The sequence below is a fragment of the Sceloporus occidentalis genome, unplaced genomic scaffold (assembly GCF_023333645.1).
Source record: "Sceloporus occidentalis isolate IW3139 unplaced genomic scaffold, rSceOcc1.0.p SCAF_1, whole genome shotgun sequence".
Classification (NCBI taxonomy): Eukaryota; Metazoa; Chordata; class Lepidosauria; order Squamata; family Phrynosomatidae; genus Sceloporus; species Sceloporus occidentalis.
This window is the reverse complement of record NW_028316981.1, coordinates 3,602,469-3,627,205: the sequence shown is the minus strand read 5'-3', so window position 1 is coordinate 3,627,205 and position 24,737 is coordinate 3,602,469. Positions and strand designations below refer to the sequence as shown.

The 24,737-nt window shown below is 44.2% G+C and overlaps 2 protein-coding genes and 1 pseudogene across 2 annotated transcripts in view; 1 reads left to right on the top strand and 2 right to left on the bottom strand.

Moving 5' to 3' along the window:
- The window catches only part of LOC149320404 (uncharacterized), a 59,233-nt gene that overhangs the window by 22,781 nt on the left and 11,715 nt on the right, over positions 1–24,737 (top strand). Inside the window, exon 6 of the mRNA XM_089500369.1 lies at positions 6,981–7,361. Coding sequence (XP_089356495.1) covers positions 6,981–7,361 — 381 coding nt within the window. The remainder of the gene's footprint in view (positions 1–6,980; positions 7,362–24,737) is intronic.
- On the bottom strand, positions 2,168–3,638 carry LOC149320406 (uncharacterized; annotated as a pseudogene).
- Positions 17,937–21,781, bottom strand: LOC149320405 (uncharacterized). The gene has a single exon (XM_089501739.1). The coding sequence runs from the start codon at positions 21,777–21,779 to the stop codon at positions 20,541–20,543; it is 1,239 nt and encodes a 412-aa protein (XP_089357865.1). The 5' UTR covers positions 21,780–21,781; the 3' UTR covers positions 17,937–20,540.

The following is a 24,737-nucleotide window of genomic DNA, read 5'->3' as shown; positions in this document are numbered from 1 at the left end:
GCAGAATAGAGCGCACTGTTACTTCCCTTGATCTATACCAAGGCTGCACAACTCGTGCCCCTCCAGATGTTTTGGACTTCAGCTCCCAGAAGCCTCAGTGCAAGTTATGCAGCCCTGATCTAGACACTATACTTCGATCCATGCAGTGAAGAATAGCATTGACCTTTTTAGCTGCCACATTATACTGTTGACGCATGTTCAACTTGTGGTCTACTAGGACTCCTAGATGCCTTTCACACGTAGCCAGGTGTTCCTCATCCTATATTTGTGTGTTTCATTTTTCCACCATAAGAGCAGTACCTTACATTTCTCTGTGTTGAAATTCATTTTATTAGCTTTGGCCCAGCTTTCTAATCTATTGAGGTCACTTTGATTTTTGATTCATTCCTCTGGGGTATTAGTAACCCCTAATTTGGTGCCATCTGCAAATCTGATAACTATTTCTTCTATTCTATCATCCAAGCCATTGATAAAGATGTTGTATAGCACTGGGCCCAGGACAGATACCTGTGGCACTCCACTGGTCACTTCAGGATGAAATGGAGTCATTTAAGAGCACACAGCAACACACTGCTAACACAGCAACACACTCATACAATTGATTAGTGTGAATATGTCTTTGGTTGCCAACTTTCTGATGTTCCTGTTTCTCTCTAGGAAGTTGTGATTGTCCCAGGACTGCCATGAGATTTGGGGGCTAAAAGTTAGGATGTGGGGATGAGCCCCTAGTGATGCCATTAAGCATGTTACATTAAGTGCCAACCACAGTTGCTCACAGCTTGTCATTCAATTACACAAAATATATTTTCCAGTGTGGAAATTAAGACAGACGTCCCCAGATCAAATTATTCTTTTTCACTTACTTGGGGAGACAGGATAAAAAACATTTAATTTAGGCTCCCTGGGATGGGGGGATCAGGAGTTGACTCAGGAGTCAGTGAATATTGTGTGTCAATGTAGGGCTAGAAATGAGACAGAAATGCATTTTCAGCATCCTTCCTCATGGTCACCACCAGTTGAATTATGGCAGCACAAATACAATACAAATACCAATGCTTCATAAACGATGCTGCCCTTCACAGACTCTGGATGAGCAATGAAGGGTACAGAATACTCCAAATTATTCAAACATTTAGTGAATGTTCCTGTTAGAGCAAGATACTTTAAATCCACAAATTTTGTAGCAGAAATAGCATTAAAGGTTATAATAGAGCTTAAAAATTACAATAAAGATGTATGACGTCTGCCTCACCCAAAAAGCATTTTTGACTGCTTGCATTTCTACAGTTTCTCTGTAGTGTGGATTTTATGATGCCTCAAAAGGTGTGAATTCTGAGGAAAATGTTTTTTTCAGTCCTGACATTTATATGGATTCTCTTGTATGGATGGGAATGGTGGCATGTAAGGCTGGTAACTGAAGTAAAACACTTGCCACATTGTTGGTATTTGTATGGTATCTTTCCTGTATGGAATCCCTGGTGGAAAAAAAGACTGAACAGGAAGCAAAACACATTTCATACTGTTGGCATTTGTGTGTTATCGCTCCTGTATCGACACTCTGATGAGATACAAGGACTAAATTGTGAGCAAATCATTCCCCACATTATTGGCATTTGTATGGTCTCTCTCCTGGATGAACTCTCTGGTGGCTCAAAAGATTTTTCATAGAATCCTAGAGTTGGAAGAGACCGCAAGGGCCATCCAGTCCAGCCCCCTGCCATGCAGGAAATCACAATCAAAGCATCCCCGACAGATGGCCATCCAGCCTCTGATTAAAGACCTCCAAGGAAGAAGACTCCACTACACTCCGGGGGAGTTTGTTCCACTGTTGAACAGCCCTTACTGTCAGGAAGTTCCTCCTAATGTTGAGGTGGAATCTCTTTTCCTGCAGTTTGCATCCATTGCTCCGGATCCTATTCTCTGGAGCATTAGAAAACAAGCTTGCTCCATCCTCAATATGACATCCCTTCAAGTATTTAAAGAGGGCTAGCATATCACCTCTTCTCCAGGCTAAACATCCCCAATTCCCTAAGTTGTTCCTCATAGGACATAGTTTCCAGACCCTTTAACTTTTATTCACCCTCCTTTGGACACGCTCCAGTTTCTCCACATCCTTTTAAAATTGTGTTGCCCAGAACTGGACACAATATTTCAGATGGGGCCTGACCAAAGCAGAATAGAGTGGCACTATTACTTCCTTTGATCTAGACACTATACTTTTATTGATGCAGCCTAAATTTGTATGGTTTCTCTCCTGTGTGAATCATTTGATGAATCAGCAGGGCTGATTTGTCAACAAAACATTTTCCACACTGCTGGCATTTGTTTGATTTCTCTCCTGTATGGACTCTCTGTGTCTCAAAAGATTTGAACAGCTAGGAAAACATTTCCCACAATCCTGGCACTTGTATGGTTTCTCTCCTGTGTGGTTTCTCTCATGAATTACAAGGGCTGATTTGTGATCAAAACATTTCCCACACTGCTGGCATTTGTATAATTGCTCTCTTGTGTGGACTCTTTGCTGTACTTTAAGATTTGAGATGCGAGCAAAACCTATTCTACACTGCTGGCATTTAAATGGTTTCTCTCTGGTGAATTACAAGGTCTGACTTGTGAGCAAAACATTTTCCACATTGTTGACATTTGTATGGTTTCTCTCCTGTGTGGACTCGCTGGTGTTTTTTAAGGTGTGACATGTGAACAAAACATTTTCCACAATCCTGGCACTTGTATGGTTTCTCTCATGTGTGGTTTCTCTCATCAGTTACAAGGGTTGACTTGCGAACAAAACAATATCCACACTGCTGGCATTTGTATGATTTCTCTCCTGTGTGGCCTCTCTGGTGTCTCAAAAGACTTGACTTTTGAGCAAAACCTATTCTACACTGTTGGCATTTAAATGGTTTATCTCCTGTGTGAGTTATCTGATGAATGACAAGGTTTGACTTGTGAGCAAAACGTTTTCCACATTGCTTCCATTTGTATAGTTTCTCTCCTGAGTGGACTTTTTGTGTTTCAAAAGATTTGGACAGCTACAAAAACATTTCCCACACTGTTGGCACTTGTAGGGTTTCTCTCCTGTGTGGTTTCGCTGATGAATTACAAGCATTAACTTGTGAACAAAACATTTTCCACACTGCTGGCATTTGTATGGTTTGTCTCCTGTGTGGCCTCTCTGGTGTCTCAAAAGATTTGATTTGCAAGCAAAACTTATTCTACACTGCTGGCATTTAAATGGTTTCTCTCCTGTGTGAACTTCTCTGGTGAATGACAACGACTGACTTGTGAGCAAAAAGTTTTCCACATAGCAGGCATTTGTATGGTTTCTCACCTGTGTGGACTCTCTGGTGTTTTCTAAGGTGTGACATGCAAGCAAAACATTTCCCACACTACTGGCATTTGTATGGTTTCTCTCCTGTGTGGACTTTTGTATGTGTCATAAGGGCTGACTTGCCAGCAAAACATTTCCCGCACTGCTGGCATTTGTATGGTATTTCTCCTGTGTGGACTCTCTGGTGTATTTTAAGATTTGACTTGCGAGCAAAACTTATTCCACACTGCTGGCATTTGTATGGTTTCTCTCCCGTGTGAACTCTCTGATGAATGACAAGGTGTGACAAGGGGGCAGCCAGAGCCAATCAGGAGGAAGTGAGACACGGCCAATCAGGAGTCAGCTATTGGCAGACAGTAGAATGTTGGGGGTAGACAGAGCCAATCAAGATAAAGCTAGCCACGGCCAATGAGGAGTCAGCTGGCGGCAGCCAGTAGAATGTTGGGGGTAGCCAGAGCCAATCAGGAGGAAGCGAGCCACGACCAATCAGGAGTCAGCTGGCGGCAGCCAGTAGATTATTATGGGTAGGAAGAGCCAATCAAGAGGAAGCGAGCCACGGCCAATCAGCAGTCAGCTGGCGGCAGCCAGTAGAATGTTGTGGGTTGGAAGAGCCAATCAGGAGGAAGCGAGCCATGGCCAATCAGGAGTCAGCTGGCGGCAGCCAGTACAATGTTGTGGGTAGCCAGAACCAATCAGGAGGAAGACAGCCATGGCCAATCAGGAGTCAGCTGGCGGCAGACAGTGGAATGTTGTGGGTAGCAAGAGCCAATCAGGAGGAAGCGAGCCACGGCCAATCAGGAGTCACCTGGCGGCAGCCAGTAGAATGTTGTGGGTAGCCAGAGCCAATCAAGAGGAAGCGAGCCACGGCCAATCAGGAATCAGCTGGCAGCAGCCAGTAGAATGTTTTGGGTAGCAAGAGCCAATCAAGAGGAAGCAAGCCACAACCAATCAGGAGTCAGCTGGCGGCAGACAGTAGAATGTTGGGGGCAGCCAGAGCCAATCAGGAGGAAGTGAGCCACGACCAATCAAGAGTCAGCTGGCGGCAGCCAGTAGATTGTTGTGGGTAGGATGAGCCAATCAAGAGGAAGCGAGCCACGGCCAATCAGGGGTCAGCTGGCTGCAGCCAGTAGAATGTTGTGGGTATCAAGAGCCAATCAGGAGGAAGAGAGCCACGGCCAATCAGCAGTCAGCTGCCGGCAGCCAGTAGAATGTTGTGGGTTGCAAGAGCCAATCAGGAGGAAGAGAGCCATGGCCAATCAGGAGTTAGCTGGCGGCAGACAGTGGAATGTTGTGGGTAGCAAGAGCCAATCAGGAGGAAGCAAGCCACGGCCAATCAGGAGTCAGCTGGTGGCAGACAGTAGAATGTTGTGGGTAGCCAGAGCCAATCAAGAGGAAGCAAGCCACGGCCAATGAGGAGTCACCTGGCGGCAGCCAGTAGAATGTTGTGGGTAGCCAGAGCCAATCAAGAGGAAGCAAGCCACGGCCAATCAGGAGTCAGCTGGCGGCAGCCAGTAGATTATTATGGGTAGGAAGAGCCAATCAAGAGGAAGCGAGCCACGGCCAATCAGGGGTCAGCTGGCTGCAGCCAGTAGAATGTTGTGGGTATCAAGAGCCAATCAGGAGGAAGCGAGCCCCGGCAAATCAGGAGTCAGCTGGCGGCAGCCAGTAGAATGTTGTGGGTAGCAAAAGCCAATCAGGAGGAAGCGAGCCACGGCCAATCAGGAGTCAGCTGGCGGCAGACAGTAGATTGTTGTGGGTAGGATGAGCCAATCAAGAGGAAGCGAGCCACGGCCAATCAGGGGTCAGCTGGCTGCAGCCAGTAGAATGTTGTGGGTATCAAGAGCCAATCAGGTGGAAGCGAGCCACCACCAATCAGGAGTCAGCTGGCGGCAGCCAGTAGAATGTTGTGGGTAGCAAGAGCCAATCAGGCGGAAGCGAGCCACGGCCAATCAGCAGTCAGCTGGCGGCAGCCAGTAGAATGTTGCGGGTAGGAAGAGCCAATCAGGAGGAAGCGAGCCACGGCCAATCAGGAATCAGCTGGGGGCAGCCAGTAGAATGTTGTGGGTAGCAAGAGCCAATCAGGAGGAAGCGAGCCACAGCCAATCAGGAGTCAGCTGGCGGCAGCCAGTAGAATGTTGTGGGTAGGAAGAGCCAATCAGGAGGAAGCGAGCCACAGCCAATCAGGAGTCAGCTGGCGGCAGCCAGTAGAATGTTGTGTTTAGCAAGAGCCAATCAAGAGGAAGCGAGCCACAACCAATCAGGAGTCAGCTGGCGGCAGCCAGTAGAATGTTGGGGGCAGCCAGAGCCAATCAGGAGGAAGTGAGCCACGACCAATCAGGAGTCAGCTGGCGGCAGCCAGTAGAATGTTGGGGGCAGCCAGAGCCAATCAGGAGGAAGTGAGCCACGGCCAATCAGGGGTCAGCTGGCTGCAGCCAGTAGAATGTTGTGGGTATCAAGAGCCAATCAAGAGGAAGCGAGCCACGGCCAATCAGGGGTCAGCTGGCTGCAGCCAGTAGAATGTTGTGGGTATCAAGAGCCAATCAGGAGGAAGTGAGCCACGGCCAATCAGGAGTCACCTGGCAGCAGCCAGTAGAATGTTGTGGGTTGCAAGAGCCAATCAAGAGGAAGTGAGCCACGGCCAATCAGGGGTCAGCTGGCTGCAGCCAGTAGAATGTTGTGGGTATCAAGAGCCAATCAGGAGGAAGCGAGCCACTGCCAATGAGGAGTCACCTGGCGGCAGCCAGTAGAATGTTGTGGGTTGCAAGAGCCAATCAAGAGGAAGCGAGCCACGGCCAATCAGGGGTCAGCTGGCTGCAGCCAGTAGAATGTTGTGGGTAGGAAGAGCCAATCAAGAGGAAGCGAGCCATGGCCAATCAGGAGTCAGCTGGCTTCAGACAGTAGAATGTTGCGGGTAGGAAGAGCCAATCAAGAGGAAGCGAGCCATGGCCAATCAGGAGTCAGCTGGCGGCAGCCAGTAGAATGTTTTGGGTAGCAAGAGCCAATCAAGAGGAAGCAAGCCACAACCAATCAGGAGTCAGCTGGCGGCAGCCAGTAGAATGTTGGGGGCAGCTAGAGCCAATCAGGAGGAAGTGAGCCACGGCCAATGAGGAGTCACCTAGCGGCAGCCAGTAGAATGTTGTGGGTTGCAAGAGCCAATCAAGAGGAAGCGAGCCATGGCCAATCAGGGGTCAGCTGGCGGCAGCCAGTAGAATGTTGGGGGCAGCCAGAGCCAATCAGGAGGAAGTGAGCCACGATCAATTAGGGGTCAGCTGGCGGCAGCCAGTAGATTGTTGTGGGTAGGATGAGCCAATCAGGAGGAAGTGAGCCACGGCCAATGAGGAGTCACCTAGCGGCAGCCAGTAGAATGTTGTGGGTTGCAAGAGCCAATCAGGAGGAAGTGAGCCATGGCCAATCAGGAGTCAGCTGGCGGCAGACAGTGGAATGTTGTGGGTAGCAAGAGCCAATCATGCTAATCGAAAAGCATATGCATGCATGCATTGTGAAAAGAGCTTTAGTCATAGTGGACAGCTACGTTCACATCAAAGAACTCACACAGGAGAGAAACCATATAAATGCATGGAATATGGAAAGAGCTTCTCTTATAATCAAAATTTATATTCACTCCAAAGAATTCATACAGGGGAGAAAGCTTATAAATGCATGGAATGTGGAAAGTGCTTCAGCCAGAGTGGGCAACTCAGTTCACATCAGAGAACCCACACAGGGGAGAAACCATATAAATGCACCGAATGTGGGAAGAGCTTCAATCGAAGTGAACATCTACATTTACATCAAAGAATTCACACAGGGGGAAAACCATATAAATGCATGCAGTGTGGAAAGAGCTTCAGTCAAAGCAGTACACTTGCTTCACATAACAGAACTCACACTGGGGAGAAACCACATAAATGCCTGGAGTGTGGGAAGAACTTTTCTCATAATCAGAAATTAAGTTCTCATAAAAGAGTACACACTGGGGAGAAACCATATAAATGCATGAAATGTGAAAAGAGCTTCTCTCATAGTCAGAGTTTATGGTCACATGAAAGAACTCACAGTGGGGAGAAGGCATATAAATGTCAGGGATGATGGGAGTTGTGGCTCTTCACCTCTGGCCTGGAACTCACCACCTGGTTGTGCACCACGCTGACCAGTTTTGGCCAGTTGTTAAAGCTTTGCAAGAGTTGCAGAGAATAGGCTGAAGACCCTGACAAACTCTCCAAGCCTTCTCACTTTTGCTTCCACAGAAGTCTTCACCCTTCTTCACCAGGGTCCTGCTGGGTCTTGTAGCTTCACCCAAGACACCAGACAACTCAGTAGTCTTATATAAAAGATCTACTTTATTCTACTATATACACAGCTCCAAACTATCCAACAATACTCAACTCCTCACTCTCCAATCCACTACTACTACCCACTGCTACTACCCACAAAACATACTGGGATTCATAGTCATTATTATAGTCAAACCAAGGTACCACCTACTGTGGTCTGTTTCCACCCAGTAGGCGTGTACGTCATTCCCATTGGTTCTCTTGTTTCTATCCAGATTAGATGATTTCATCATCTCATCCTTGACCACTTTACAATTGTCAGGTGTGTCCAATTATTCACTATGCATTTCTTGTCCTTGGCACTCAGGACTTGTTAATTCTATTACCATGTACACCTGTGTGGTTCTCCATTGGCTTCTGCTGAGTCACTCTGACTCTCACATACATGTTTTATTTCAATCACTGTATGTCCCATGTTGCTTTTTCCTTAACAATCCCCTCCGAAATAAAATATTGTATGTGACTTAAAATGTCATTCCAACCATTTGTGTTAACCTTTCATGTTTCTCCACTGTTAGTGCTTTCGTGAACAAATCTGCAATGTTATATTGTGTCTCTATGTACCTTAACTCTATTTCTCCTTTTTGTACCATGTCTCTTACATTTTGGTATCTTACACCCACATATTTGGTTCTGTTTTTCAAACTTTCTGTTTCAGCCATTGCTATGCATGATTGTGAATCTTCTTGAATTTCCACTGGTACTCTGAAATTTTCATTCAGGTCAATTAACAATTGTTCAATCCACTGTACCTCGTTCACTATTTCGTTCAGTGCTGCAAATTCTGCCTCAGTTGTACTTAACGCTACGTTTGTTTGTTTTCTACTTCTCCAAACTATGGGACTTTCACTATACTTGATTATCATTCCTGTGACTGACTTCTTGTCTCCTGATTCTGATGCAAACGAACTGTCAACAAAACAATCTAGATCAGCGTTGCTGCTTCTTATGATCAACTTCTTGTCTAAAGTCCCTTTCAAGTATCTCAACAAATGTTTCACGGCTGTCCAATCCTCAATTTTAGGATTAGAAACTCTTCTAGATAAAATGTTCACAGAATACGCAATGTCTGGTCTAGTGTGGCAAGAAATGAATTGTAAAGATCCTATTACGCTCCTGAAAAATGTTTTGTCCTCAAAATCTCTGGTTGTTGGCTCAGAAACGAAACCAGTTGTCATTGGAGCTTTTACTATCTTGGCATTTTGAAGTCCACACTTTTCAATCAAGTTCTCAATCTTCTTTCTTTGGCTTAACAAACAATGTCCTTCTTGTGTCCACTCAACATTAATGCCTAAATATGACTTCAACAAACCTAAATCCTTCAAAACAAACTTTTCTGACAATTCTCTCTTTACTGACTCTATTTCCTGTTTTGACTTTGCTGCCACGCACAAGTCATCAACATAAATCACAAGCACTATGTCTCCTTTTGTATATACACAAGCATCTGCCACGCTTCTCTTGTAACCTAGCTTCACTAGCTCATCATTGATGCACAAATTCCAAGCTCTGGCACTCTGTTTTAAACCATACAATGCCTTCTTCAATCTATAAACTTTCTGACTTCCATTCTCTTCAAAACCTTGTGGCTGTTCCATAAAAATTTCTTCATCCAAATTTGCATTTAAGTAAGCCGTTTCAAAATCAAAATGCTCTACTACTAAATTCCTTCTTGCTGCTACAGCTAACACCATTCTCAAACTTTCTGGCTTTGCTGTTGGAGAATAAGTCTTATCATAATTCTCATATTGCTGTTGTGCAAAACCCTTAGCTACCAATCTTGCTTTGTACTTAATGCTACCATCAGGCATTTCCTTTCTCTTATACACCCATTTACAACCAATCACTTTCTTATCTTTGGGTCTATCAACAATCTCAAAAACATCTTTGTTCACCAAACAACTAAACTCACTATCCATTGCTTCACACCATCTTTCTTGTTCTTCCCTAGAAAAAGTTTCTATCTCTTCAAAACTCTCAGGCTCTTCTATAACTGTACAAGCTCTTGCCTGTGTCACAACAAACCTATCTGGTGACTTTCTAATTCTGTGACTTCGCCTGGGTATGAATTCTGTCGTTCTGCCTCTTTCCTCATCACTGTCTGCACTAGTGGATGTTGTCTTTTTGCTAAATCTCTTGTCCTCTGTCATTCTAGTGGTCACTGGTCTTGTTTGTGACTCTCCATCTGAGGTACTACCACTACTGCTAGTAGAGGCTTCTGGCTTGACTGAAACCCCTCCGTTTCCTGAAGTTGGTTCAGTCTGTGCTTGCTGCTCACTTGAGCTACCTAATCTCAAAAACACTTCTTTGTTGGCATGCAGCTTGTCCCAGCCAGCATGTCTCTCAAAATTTGCAGACCTGGAGTACTGTATCTCTTTTCCTCTCATTAGAAACTTGTAGCTGTTTCCTGAATACCCTAGGAACATTAGCCTTTTGCTTTTGGCTTCTCCTTTCCTTCTGAAACAGGCAGGAATGTACACATGTGCATATTGACCAAACACTCTTAAATATTTGAAATTTGGCACTCTCCCATATAACACTCTGTAGGGAATATCATCAATTTCAGAATGGTACAGTCTATTACTTATATGTATTGCAGTCAGCGTAGCTTCTCCCCAGAGACTTTCACCTACGCCTGCATCTGCCATCATACATGCAGAAATCCTTTTGATGTCCTGGATTTCTCTCTCTGCTAAACCATCCTCACTTGGACAAGCAGGATTGGTGGTTTCATGCCTTATCCCCACTTTCTGAAACCAATTGTACAGTTGGTTATTTAAAAATTCGCCACCTCTATCTGTGACAATAGTCCCAACTTGGCTATCAAACCTTCTTTCTATCATCCTGACCCATGCTTTTAAACTTTGCCCAGCGTCAGACTTATTTTTCAATATTCTTACATATGCAAATCTTGAAAATCTATCAACAATTACCAGGAAATATTTGCTTCCCCCTAGTGACAAACAATTAGCTTGGGCCACATCCGCATGTACATATTGAAATGGTCTCTGAGCAATCCTTTTAGACTTCTTAGCAACTGGATATGCTCTGACCTTCACTTGGTTACATACAGTACAATCTAAATGATTTTTACATTCTGCTACTTTCAAATCTGGACACATGCTTATTAAATTCTTCAAGCACTTAAAACTTGCATGGCCAAATTTTCTGTGCAGTTCATGTATGCAGTCTTTGTGCAATGGAACATTATCTATAGTATTAGCATTCTCTATCTTGTACTTATCAACATTCTCTTCTAGAAAATAAAGCTTATCTTTCTTTAAGCCTATGCCACGCAGTTCCCCATTTAAAGTTATTTTACACAGGTTCTTTTCAAAAGTTACTATGTAGTCTCGGTCTGTTAATTTGCTCACTGATAACAAGTTGTTTTCTAATTCCTTAACATGCAAAACATCATTAAAGTTTTCTTTCAGCCCTGGAATGTAAACTGTTCCCATTTGATTCACAGTACTAAGCTCATTCCCATCTGCCAAAACTACGGCATTAACATTGGCTGGCTTTCTCTCACTAATTAAGTTAATGTTGTTACACATAGAGGACGAAGCTCCTGAATCTACAAGCCATTTAGAGTTTGGCTTTTGTTTTTCTTTTATCATTGTTGCAAACCCCTTATTATTATTCTTATTGTCCTTCAAAAATGGCGGCTTGGATTGCTTCTGCCTCTGGTCATGTCGAGGTTGCCACCTGCTCTGTTGCTTGCTTCTATCAGCAGCCAAAAGATTACAGTGCCTCTGCAGGTGTCCTATCTTTTTGCAGTAGAAACATCTCCGTCGCTCCCTTGAAGAAGCTGCTTGGTCCAGCCCACGCACATCAGGCTTGGCTTGCTCACTTGGCACACTCTTAGAAATTGCTGCGTCATCTCTCTCAGACAGTCTCCTTTGATTCTCTTCCAGAATCCTGGCCACAACTAAGTCTCTCGTTAATTCTTCAGCTGGTAAGTTCTGCAGAGCATTTGTAATGTTGCCCCAAGTAGGGTCTAGGGACTCTATCAAGATGTAACACTGTTGTTCTCTATTAATATCCACACCTCTTAGCTCAGCCTGGACAAATAGATCTTGCATCTTTTTCAAATGCTCCACCACACACTGGCCCTTCTCCATTTTCTGCCTATAAATTCTTTTTGACCATAGCATTTTTGCAAAGGCAGTCGAAGGAGTGTGTAATCTCTGCAGAGTGTCCCACACATCTTTGGCGGTTTCCTTATCTCTAACGTCGTTAATCAAGTCTTCTTCCAGCATTAGGAAAAGACAGGCTTTAGCTTTACTATCTTTGTCTTTCGTAGCTGCGTTTGCAGCGGCAGGCAGCCCGGCTTCAACAGTGTCCCATAAACTTTCTTTTACAAGCAGAGACTGGGCATAAATCTTCCAGGTGGAGTAGTTGCTTCTATTCAATTTGCTAAACTTCAAAATCTCCATTTTAATTTGTGCAGTGACTCAATTGACACAGTCCTTCTGAGTTTGCACAGCTGACCCCTTTCGGGCTTAATCAAAATACAGGAGGAGTTACTCACGGAGCTTATCAGTGCAGCGTAAAAAGCTTGCTCTGATCTGTCTTCCACTCTCTGGAACTTTCAGCTTCTGTGGATGCTGGGTGCTGCAGTGACTGGGCCCATAACCCTTGTCAGGGATGATGGGAGTTGTGGCTCTTCACCTCTGGCCTGGAACTCACCACCTGGTTGTGCACCACGCTGACCAGTTTTGGCCAGTTGTTAAAGCTTTGCAAGAGTTGCAGAGAATAGGCTGAAGACCCTGACAAACTCTCCAAGCCTTCTCACTTTTGCTTCCACAGAAGTCTTCACCCTTCTTCACCAGGGTCCTGCTGGTTCTTGTAGCTTCACCCAAGACACCAGACAACTCAGTAGTCTTATATAAAAGATCTACTTTATTCTACTATATACACAGCTCCAAACTATCCAACAATACTCAACTCCTCACTCTCCAATCCACTACTACTACCCACTGCTACTACCCACAAAACATACTGGGATTCATAGTCATTATTATAGTCAAACCAAGGTACCACCTACTGTGGTCTGTTTCCACCCAGTAGGCGTGTACGTCATTCCCATTGGTTCTCTTGTTTCTATCCAGATTAGATGATTTCATTATCTCATCCTTGACCACTTTACAATTGTCAGGTGTGTCCAATTATTCACTATGCATTTCTTGTCCTTGGCACTCAGGACTTGTTAATTCTATTACCATGTACACCTGTGTGGTTCTCCATTGGCTTCTGCTGAGTCACTCTGACTCTCACATACATGTTTTATTTCAATCACTGTATGTCCCATGTTGCTTTTTCCTTAACAATAAATGTCTGGAATGTGGAAAGAGCTTCCGTGAGAATGGACACCTACGTTTACATCAAAGAATCCATACAGGGGAGAAACCATATAAATGCTTGGAATGTCTGTTTGGGCATGGCACCGCACAGACATCATCACTGCACGCTCCATATGGACAGGTGCATGCAATCATGGCCCCACATGTGGTGATTGTAGAGATGAGTGTGTGCAGATGCCCAGCCCTATAAAACCCTAAAATCAGCCCCAGGTACCAGGCCTTAGCCAGGCTGGGTCTCAGACTGGAGCCCACCTCCAGGGCTTTACAGGAACTGGCAAGGAGCTTTGCAGAGAACAAGGACAGCTCTTGGCTACAAGGGGGCCAGCAGAGAAAACAGATAGGAGGAATTAATTTCCTATCTATTTACATTAAAGATAAGGCTGGTGTGATTAGGCTTGCCATATCCCGCCTGGGGGCGGGACTTTCCCGGTTTGGGGCGGGTCCGCACGGTCCCGCCCCGGTTTGCCCCCGCCCCCGGGCAGGATGTGGCAAGCTGAGGGAGGCTTTCCCGCGCCGCTTGGGCCTCCGCTCCCTGCCGCGATCGCGGCGAGGCCGGGGGCCCAGGCGGCGACTGAAAGCCTCCTTAAGGCGGAGGCTTTCCCGCGCCGCTTGGGCTTCCGCTCCCCGCCGCGATCGCAGCGAGGCCGGAGGCCCAAGCAGGGAGGGAATCCTTCACTCAGGGAGGCTTCCCCTCCCCGCCTGGGCCCTGGGCCTCGCTGCGATCGCGGCAGGGGTGGAGCCCAAGCGGCGAGGGAAAATGTAGGACAAAAATTTCAAACGTAGGACACATGTTTGTGTGTCCTACATTTGAAATTTTTGTCCTACATTTTTCCCGGTTTCGAGGTCCGGAGGTATGGCAACCCTAGGTGTGATTGGTACAGCTGTTTGTTTTTTCAAAAAAACCCATGACTAAACCAGCATTGCTGAGAGGGGCAAGAAGTAGGCCCAGCCTCTGCTTCTCGTGGCACTTATTACTATTTATTTGTAGAGCGCCATTGAACAAAAAATCCCAGCCATTCTTGCTAAAGGCATGTGTTGTGTGTGTTGTTTTGCCTTCAAGTCATTTCTAACTTATGGCAACCTTAAGGTGAACAGTTGAATTGTTGACCTCATCAGAACTCAGCCAATTCCTAAAGCTCTTGTTTCCTTGGCAGCTCCTGCTCCTTTTGTGACCTCACAGCACAAAGGCTTAAGCAGAGTTGCTTGCTTGGGAGGATTCAGAGCAGTTCAGCCCACTTGGAGGACTCAAGGCAAAAGCAGAGCTTGGGCAATTGGAGCATCAGCCCATGCCAACCTCCAGGTAAAAAGTGTAGTGGAGTCTCCTTCCTTAGACATCTTTAAACAGATGCTGGATGGCCATCAGTTGGGGATGCTTTGATTTAGATTTCCTGCATGGCAGGGAGGTTGGAGTGGATGGCCCTTGGGGTCTCTTCCAACTCTATGATTATATGATTCTATAAAAGGGATGCAGGCCAACAGCTTGGAGGTAGAGGAATAACTTCAGAGCCAAGTGTTGCTTGAAAAGGATTTACAGTTCATTTGCCACTAAGCAGAAAACAATGCGTTCATGCCCGTGTGCCTCAGAATGAGGGACAGGAATGCTCTGTTTGGGAGTTACAGATATAGGGCTGCAGAAGCTTCTTATCAGTGGCCAAATTAATCTTCGACCAGGACATGCTGGGCTAGCCTAATCTTTAAGAAAAAGAAGCATTTTCTTGGAATGTTGAGTCAACGGGAGGGTGGATGTCCAGTGAGTATCCATTTGTCTACATGACCTGCTTACTTTAGGGGAATGGAGGACAGGTTCGTTTGGTAACTTAACTTTGGCTTTCACTCCACCCAGTGCAAAAGACAGATATCTTCCCTTCTTTGACATCCCTGATGGACAAAAACCAATGCAGCTGTTCCCCTAGTAAACTCTTCCCCCTCCATAGCCCATAAGGGTCTCCTCTCTGTGCTTCCCTTAAGGGAAGGGAAAGAAGAATATGCGTAGATCCCCCCCCCCCTTGTACATGCTGAAGAGACAATGCTTTGCACTCATGCAAACATGACAGCGCTTGTCTTTTGGATTAAATGGGAGAAATCTTCTACTAGTTAAACATAAACTGCAAACTTAATCTGGTTCTTCCCGTCTGAGGAAGAAAACAGGTTAACTATTACAACTACACAGTCCAAAGGTCGAGGGACAGAGGATTAACCAACCATGCTGTATTTTTCCTACCTGTATTTATCCTACCTTTTCATCCTATCAGGTGGATAGAGATCTGCATGGTTCCAGTGTCAATTGAATTGTCCATACCAGATGGCAGGTGGCTTTGTCTGATTTCTTTACAAATATAGTATCTTTGTTTTAAAAAAATAAAAGGACTTTGGGATGGGGGGACTTTGTTGCTATATAAATTCTCCTCCATTCCTGCATGCACCAGACCACCTTTCTATCTCCCACTGCCCAAATGCTGCCCCTTCCTCTCTTTCTCCTGCATGCAGCAGCCTCCTCCCCATTTCCCCCTTGAGGATCCAGAAAGCATTATCTTTATTCCCAGCACATTGCTCTTTCTCCTTTCATCTGGGTCTTTTGGGGACGGGGGAGTTATGACATCTACCTGCTCTTTGTCAGATTAATCCAAAGGACCGATGGTGGATGCAGAGCAGAGTGGAGGGGGAGCCTCCACAACAACTAGGAGGAAGGAAGAAGCTAAGTAAATTCATAGACCTCCAGCAGAGAGCCAGTGTGGATAAGCAGTTAGAGGGTTGGACTACAATTCTGGAGACTAGGCTTCAGTTCCCAGCTCGACCATGAAATCTGGGTGAACTTGGGCAAGTCACATGTTCTCAGGGGAAAGCAACGGCAAGCCTCCTCTGAACAAATCTTGCCAAGAAAATCCCATGGTAGGTTTGCCTTAGGGTCGCCGTAAGTCAAGAATGCCTAGAGTTTTTGAACAACAATTGTGTAGCAACAACTGGATTAAGCCTTGCAAACTGTAACAAGCTGTTGCTCTTTCAGCAGAGCTGGAGATTTGAACACAGCCCTTTCCTCTTGCCTAGAGATGAACCCCTTCCTCAAGAGAACAGGCACCCTCATCTCCCCACTGAAAATGGCCCATGGAAACTAGAGAGTCAGGACCAGGCCCTGACAACTCCACTCTCTAGACCTCAGCCAACTGCAGACAGCCTGGAGACCATCTCCAGTTGGAGAAGCCTCCAAACTGATGCTCCACCGACAGAGAGCCTTCCAGAGAACAAGGCCACCTCCGGGCCACAAGGGGGCAGCAGGGAAAGGACTTGGGAGGGACTGAGTTCAAGAGAAGACACAAACAAAGAAGCATGTGTAATTGGTACATTTGTTATTTTAAAAGCCATGGTTAAACTGCCGGTCTTTTCATCCTATCAGGTGGATAGATAAGATCCTAAAATCACATAAATGCTGCTGAGTGGGGGGGAAGGAGTTGGGTCACCCTCCGTTTCTCATGGCCTTTGACAGGGTGGGCATGAGATCTTGCAGCACCTTTGAGACCTTAGAAAAGAAGTTGTAGCATGAACTTTGGTAGACTTGGTCTACTTCCTCAGATGTTTGCCTGTAGTATATTGCAATATTTTTGTAATAACCTATATTTTGTTTAAGAAGTGAAATACATTTTTAAAAAAGGATATATATATATATATATATATATATATATATGCGCTGAAATATTCTTCTGAACCTTTTTGACTGCTCTGAAGCATGTATTAATCTAAATTTAAAAACTGGCTTCCCTTGAAGGAGAAAATGTGAAACTGACTTGGATAAAATATCTGTTTCTGACAAAGGTTTCTGATTGAAGCTTCTTTTCAGATTTGACATATTGTTTCTCACCTTAACATGTCCCATATATTTGCATCTATGTGTCGCCCTGAGCATATCTGCATTGATATGTCATCTTGAGTGACTTGTTTAAACTTTAGTGACTTGAGTGACTCGTTTATTCATAAAGTGTAGTTAATATTCTTCACTCACTGATTCAGATTCAAAATTCTATGCATTTATATGGTTTTGCATCTGTGTGGATTCTTTGATGCGAACGTATGCTTCCATTGACTGTAGGTCTTTCCATATTCCATGAGTTCATATAAAATAATTGAACCATAGAGTTGGAAGGAACTTCAACGGCCTTCTAATCCATTCCTCCACCTTCCAGGTATAGAGTTAAGCATTCCTCAGAAATGCCCATCCAACTTATCTAAAGACTTCTAGAGAAGAAGGGTCATCCACCTCTGAGGCAGTCTATTTTCCCAGCTCTTATAGTAAAGTCCCCCCTAATGTTTAGGTGGAAACTCTTTGCTTGTAACTTGAATCCATTGACTTATGTTTTACTCCCTGGAGCAGAAGAAGCCCACTCCATTTTCTACAGGAAATTCCCTCTGATGTTTAAAAATGGCTATCATGTCACCTCTCAGTCTTCTCTTCTCCATGCTAAACATATCCAGCTCCCTAAGTTGTCCCTCATAAGGCATGACTTCCAGACATGGGGACCAAAATCACTGACACACTTGAGAACATTTTATAATGCAAGCATTTCAAACATTACTCAAAACCTTCAGAAAAGAATCAAATGGCCCAAAAATCCAAGTAGACCACACAATCCAAATACAGTTCACCAGTTATGCATGACTAGATAAGAACAATGCAAAAAACCAAGAAAGCTGGCATCCAGGAAATGCCTAACCATCCTAACCAAATTCACCAGTCATGCATGACAGGGGTGAGGAAACAAGGCAAAAACCCCTCAGAGAGAAAAAACACTCCCAAACTACTCCTAGGCAACAAAAACCCATATTTATGAAAACGACTCAGAGAGGAAAATTTGGAGGTAGCAGCACCAACCACATTAATTACTTGTGACTTTGTGAGATGCAGAAAACTCTCCAGAGAAACCAAATATTGCTGCCCGACATAGGCTGTATTTCTTTCCAGGTGTAGTGGTTTGAGTGTTGAACTACAACTCTGAGAACAGGGTGTGAATCCCTGCTCAACCATAGAAACCTACTGGGAGGCCTTGAGCAAATCATACTCTCTCAGCCTCGGAAGAAGACAAAGGCAAACACTTGTTAAAATGCTTTTTTATGTTGTTACACAGTGCGTGAGGCAACACGTCAATGTATGGTGCCAGATTCTCCACCTTTGTGACTGTAGTCAGTAGTTTGTGAGCTGGAGAAACACCTGTCGCTTTCTCAATGAGCAAAGAGGCACTGTAATCTTCTCTCAGATGAGGCTTTTATTCATAGAAGAAGTTCCACTGTGTACAACCCTATATACATCGACGCCATTCACACCAGTAACAACCCACTCTGAGGCACCAACTGTCTCACTCTCCCTCAGTGACAGTTGAGAATGACAGTTGACAGTTGCATCAACATTCCAAAGATGCACTGTTTAAATGCTGACACATATCACTGCCACAAGAGCTGTAAATAACTTCCACAACAGCTCCACCTAGTGGCCACATCCATGTCATTTTCTCAGACCTGTTTATCATAATCCTGACAACTCTAAGAATTCATGCAAAGGAAACCCTGCAAGAGGGTTGCCTTGAAGTTACCATAAGTTGGAGACGGTTTTGTGGTGGAAATTCTTTGTTGAAATAAAAAAAGCTATAGAAAGATGGAGTCACCTTTGTCAGCCAGAGAGATAGTTTTTGAAATAGAGGCTTGGAGTTTAGAAAAACTAGAGCAAAGGAATAATGAGTGCATCTGGACCTAAATGGAAGCTGGCACCAGTAAAAAAGACATAACATAAACTACTGAGATAAGGATACATAGTTGACATTCAGAAGCAAGGTTAGAAGGAAAACTACTGAATTCCTAAAGGAGAGGGTAAGGAGTGATGATGCAGTTTTAATGTATGCATGTATTTCTGTTCTGATTGTAAGAATTCTGTATGTTTAAACTGTAATTAGCCAATCAGGTGTATTGAAGAAGCTTCTTTGTCTTCAATAATATAAAAAGAGCCATTTTGTCTTGTTCGGAGCCTCAGCTTTTTGGAACTTGAATTCCACTGAGTTCAATGTTTTCCTTTGTCGACAATTGGAAATAAACTCATGGATTTTCAATTACTAGGTCCTCTTGCCAATTCTTTTGCTCTGTCAGTCCTAGATCTCTAAAGTTTCCTGAAATTTCTGTTACAGTTTGAAGGCACACAACAACAAACATGGAAAAGGTACCAGAATGTCACAACTGGGAACTCAATGAGCATGGCTGGGGAGCTCAGTGAACATTTGGAAAGTTGGCCTTCCAGGCTGTTTTATGGACTATTTTGTCTGGAAAGGATAATAGAAGGTGATTCCTGTGGAATCTCTGGGGCTTATTGCATTGTTCACATATTGTCCTGCTTAACTGGTGAACTTGCTGAGAGTGACTCTGTGGCAAGTGGGCTTCCTGGGCTGTTTTGCACAGTGCAGGTGATGTGGCCAGAATGGGTAGCAGAAGGTAGTTCATCTGGAATGTTTGTGGCTTCCTCCATTCCTCTCATCGTTTTGTTTGGCTGGTGAATTTGGTGAACATGTGGCTTACTTGGAAGCTGATGTTCTGGGCTATCTGGTTGTGTTATGAATGGTTTGGGACCGTTCCAACTGCAGCGATAGGCCCTCGTCCTCTCCCCTCTTCTTTTCTCAGCACAGTTGCTTCCCCTCTCAGCTTAGAAGAGACAAAAAAAGAATTGCCAAGAAGCAAGCTGGATAAGGTGACCATCCTCCTCTGCCTCTTCCATGTTTGCTGCTCACCGGAGTTCTGATGGCGCATGGACAGATGCCACTACTGCAGCCACAATATTGTGAGTTTGATTTTGCAGGGCTCCAGGTTGAATCAGCCTTCCATCCTTTCATGTTTTGGTAAAATGACTATCCAGCTTTGGGGTAACTGGCTTACAAGTTGTAAACCGCTTAGAAAGTGCATAGTTCATTATGAAGCAGTACAGAAATGTAAATACTACTGCTATTGCTAATAATTTACTGTTAAGGGTACTGCCCTTTTTATGTTGTAAATACGTAATTTCAATAAATACTATATATAAATAATAATAATAGTAATAACAAAAATAATAATAATTTCAATCCTATCTGTACTTGCCACTCTCTTTCCCTCGTTTGCCCTTGCTGGGTCCAGCACCCCCCATCCCCATGCACAAGACAGGCTATGCAATTCAGTGTATCTGTACAAGGTCAGGGGAGGAGGCAAAGACTATGTGGTGATGTATACCTGGAAAGGCTTCCAGCCTGTGAAGATAAAAAGGAAATTCCTATTGAAAAGTAACAAGAACAAGAACACTTGACCAGGTGAGCATCTGGGGACCCCACCACACATGCCAACCACCTGCCTCACTCCTTAGTGGCAGATCAAAATCAAAGTACAAGATACGTTAACATTATTAGCTGTGAAGCAGAAATAGCAGAAATGAAATCATGACAGATTAACAAGACACAATTTAGATGTATGAAGGTTGCTTCCCCAAAGGAAACAGTTTCTATACTGCAGTCATTTCTATGATTTCTCTCTGTGATATTTGTGATGTTTCAAAAGGCATGAAGTCTGAGAAAAACATTTCCCACAGAGCTGGCAGATATATGGTTTCTCTCCTGTGTGGACTCTCTGATGACTCACAACGTCTGACTTACGTGCAAAACATTTCCCACAGAGCTGGCAGATATATGGTTTCTCTCCTGTGTGGACTCTCTCATGACTCATAAGAGTTGCCTTTTCAGCAAAACATTTTCCACACTGTTGGCATTTGAATGGTTTCTCTCCTGTGTGGACTTTCTGATGAGTCACAAGAGCATAATTTTTAGAAAAACATTTCCCACACTGACGGCATTCATATGGTTTCTCACCTGTGTGGACTCTCTGATGGGTCACAAAGGTTGATTTTTCAGCAAAACCTTTTCCACACTGTTGGCATTTGAATGGTTTCTCTCCTGTATGGATTCTCTGATGCCTCAAAAGATTTGCCCTGTCAACAAAACATTTTTCACATTGCTGACATCTGAATGGTTTCTCCCCTGTGTGGACTCTCTGATGCCTCAAAAGATGTGGCTTCTGAACAAAACATTTTTCACATTGCTGACATTTGAACGCTTTCTCTCCTGTGCAGACTCTCTGTTGCCTCAAATGGCTTGAACAGTAAGCAAAACCTTTCTCACATTCATGGCATTTACTTAGTTTCTCTTCTGTGTGGACTCTCTGATGCCTCAAAAAGTGGGACTTGTGAGCAAAACATTTTCCACACTGCTGGCATTTGTGTGGTTTCTCTCCTGTGTGGACTTTCAGGTGACTCTTAAGGTGTGACTTGTGAGCAAAACATTTCCCACATTGCTGGCATTTGAATGGTTTCTCTCCTGTGTGGACTCTCTGATGAATAAGAAGATTTGATTTCCGAGCAAAACATTTACCACACTGCTGGCAGTTATAAGGTTTCTCTCCCGTGTGGACTCTCTGATGCATAAAAAGGTCTGACTTGAGAGCAAAACCTTTCTCACACTGCTGGCATTCGAATGGTTTCTCTCCTGTGTGGACTCTCTGATGAGTCACAAGTTTAGAACGGCAAGCAAACCCTTTCCCACATTCCTGGCATCTGTATGGCTTCTGTCTTATTTGGTCTGTTGTGTAGCTCACAAGATGGGAATTATAAACAAAATATTTCCCACAGTTTTGCCATCTGTATTCTTTGCCTGTTATGTGGACTCTCTGGCAGTTCATAAGATACAGATCAGTGCATATATCCATCTTCCCCCAGTGATTTCCTGCAAAGAAGGACAAGCAGAGATAATACTGAATCTCAGCATTCAGTGAGGAAGAACTTCTGGGAGTAACAATGCAGTTAAGCAATTTTCTGAAGCGGGGGGAACATCAGGAAACGAGGAGCTATTGTGTCTTCTCCTCCTGCCTGCCTTCCTGGATAGTATTCATAATAGCTTAATGCAACTATTTGATATGTATGGAAGAAGGACCTGGGAATGAACAGCTACCTTGGAAGCCATTGGTTTATGTCCCTGCTTTGGTCCTTCCCAGAGTTACCTTCCATCCAGAATGTCAAACTAACCATGACAGAAGTTTTATTATGAAACTACTTGATATGTCTGGAAAAAGACCTGGGGACAAGCAGCTGTTTTGGAAGCCATTACTTCTGGCCCTGTTCTGGTTCTCCCTGGACATACTTTCTATTCAGAGAGTGTCAAACTAACCATGACAGAAGCTTCAATAAGAAAGGTTAAGCAAGAGAGTTGGAATTCCAGTTCATCTGAAAACTTCATGGATGAGCAAGATTGGGACCCAGATTTCAGTAAGGCCAACACAAAGCTCTCAGACAGGGTGGGCAACTGTTCAGGAATGATTTAGTGGTTTGAGCACTGGGCTATGACCAGAGACCAGGCTTCACATAATTAAACAGAGAATCTGTGAACATTTAGAAAGCAAAATCACAAAAACTCAAAATGGGTTTCTGAGAAACAGCTCATGCCAGACTCAACTGATCTCCTTTTTTGATAAAATTACCAGCTTGGTAGACAAAGGGAATGCTGTAGATATAGCATATCTTCGTTTCAGTAAGGCCTTTGATAAGGTCCCCCATCATATTCTTGCAAACAAGCTTGTAAAATGTGGGCTAGACAATACAACTGTTAGGTGGATTTTTAATTGGTTGGCCATCTGAACCCCCCAAATATGGCTCCTCTTCATCCTGGAGAAAAGTGACCAGTGAGGCACAGGGTTCTGTCCTGGGCCCAGTGCTATTCAACATATCAATGGCTTAGATGAAGGAATAGGGGGCATGCTTATCTAATTTGCAGATGATGCCAAATTAGGAGGATTAGCTAATACCCAAGAGGACAGGTTCAAATTTCAAAACAACCTAGAAATCTGAGCCAAAACTAAGAAAATGAACTTCAAGAGGGAGAATGTAAGATACTGCACTTAGTAGAAAAAATGAAATGCATAGATAAAGGATGGGGGACACCTGGTTGAATGAGACTAAGGGTGAAAGGTATCTAGTAGACATGTGTCAACAGTGTGATGCGACAGCTAAAAAAGCCAATGCTGTTATAGGCTGCACCAACAGAAGTAAATAAAACATAAATAAAATAAAACTTTTATTTTTTATCCCGTTTTTCTGTAACGAGACAATCAAAGCAGCTCACAACACATTAAAATATCCACATTCACATTATGTCCCAAATTCCCCCCTCCTAAAACAGGATTAAATATGTTACAATTAAAATATCTATTAAAAATACAATAAAAAATATAACGAGGACAGAGCTAATACATGATGTGAGGGGCAGTCATTCTGTGGCCGGGCATTTTTATTCAGGAAAGGCCTGCCGGAAGAGATCCGTCTTGACAGCTTTTTTAAAGCTGTCTAAGCTGGCAGTTTGACGGATCTCGTCTGGCAGACCGTTCCATAGTTTGGGAGCAATTGCCGAGAAGGCCCTCTGGGAGGTAGCAGTTAGTCTGGTTTTTAAAGGCTGCAATAGATTCCTCCCAGAGGACCTGAGTGTGCAGGGCGGATTATATGGGAGCAGGCAATCCCTCATATAGGTTGGGCCCAAGCCATGTAGGGCTTTAAAGGTTATAACCAATACCTTGTAATGTGCCAGGAAATTAATAGGCAGCCAGTGAAGAGATTTTAGGACAGGTGTTATTTGGTTACTCCTAGTTTTTCCAGTGACCTGGCTGCCATATTTTACACTAGTTGAAGTTTCTGGACTAGGCACAAGGGTAGCCCCATGTAGAGCGAAATCAAGACGTGAAGAAATCAAGTTGTGAAGTTACCAGTGAATGTACAACAGTTTCTAGGTCCTTTACTTCCAAGAAAGGGTGCAACTGGCATATCAGCCGGAGCTGATAACAAGCTCTCCTGATTGTCCCTCCCAATTCATGGGGGATCCATTCAGGATCCAATGAATCCGGAAAAACGCTGATATTGAAGTCACCATTTATTTCAATGGCAGTGCACACCTGTGCATGAACCATTTTGTCCATCCCTGCTTGTCCATGAGTGGGCGAGACTGCGGACTCAAAGTCCACAAATTAGGAGGGACGAATGTATAGTCTCTAGATAAAGGGAAGTAATAGTGCCACTTTATTCCGCTTTGGTCAGACCTCACATGGAAAACCATGTCCAGTTCTGGGCACCACAATCCAAAAAAGGTGTTGAGAAACTGGAGTGTGTCTAAAGGAGGGCCACCAAAATGGTGAAGGGCCTGGAAACTATGTCTCAACATACTAGCTCAACATTAGGAGGAACGTCCTGACAGTAAGAGCTGTTCGACAGTGGAATGTGCTCCCTCAGAGTGCAGTAGAATCTCCTTCTTTGGAGGACTAAGCAGAGGCTTGTTGGCCATCTGTTAAGAATGCTTTGATTGTGAGTTCCTGCATGACTGGATGACCCATGTGGTCTCTTCCAACTCTATAATTCTATGATTCCAAGATTGCCCTGGCAAGTAAAGTGGGTTCATGGTTTGTGTAGTGTAAAAAGGTCCTCACTCTGTTTAGGAAGGGCAATGGATTCAGGTTTCTTACCTAGGGCAGATACATTCTCATAGGTTTCCATCATGACCTCCATATACAAAGATCTTTGATTCTGATCCAGCAGGTTCCATTCCTCCTCTGTGAAATACACAGCCACATCTTCAAAGGTCACCTGCAACAGAAAAAAGCCCTCATCCAGAGGATGACTCATCAGTT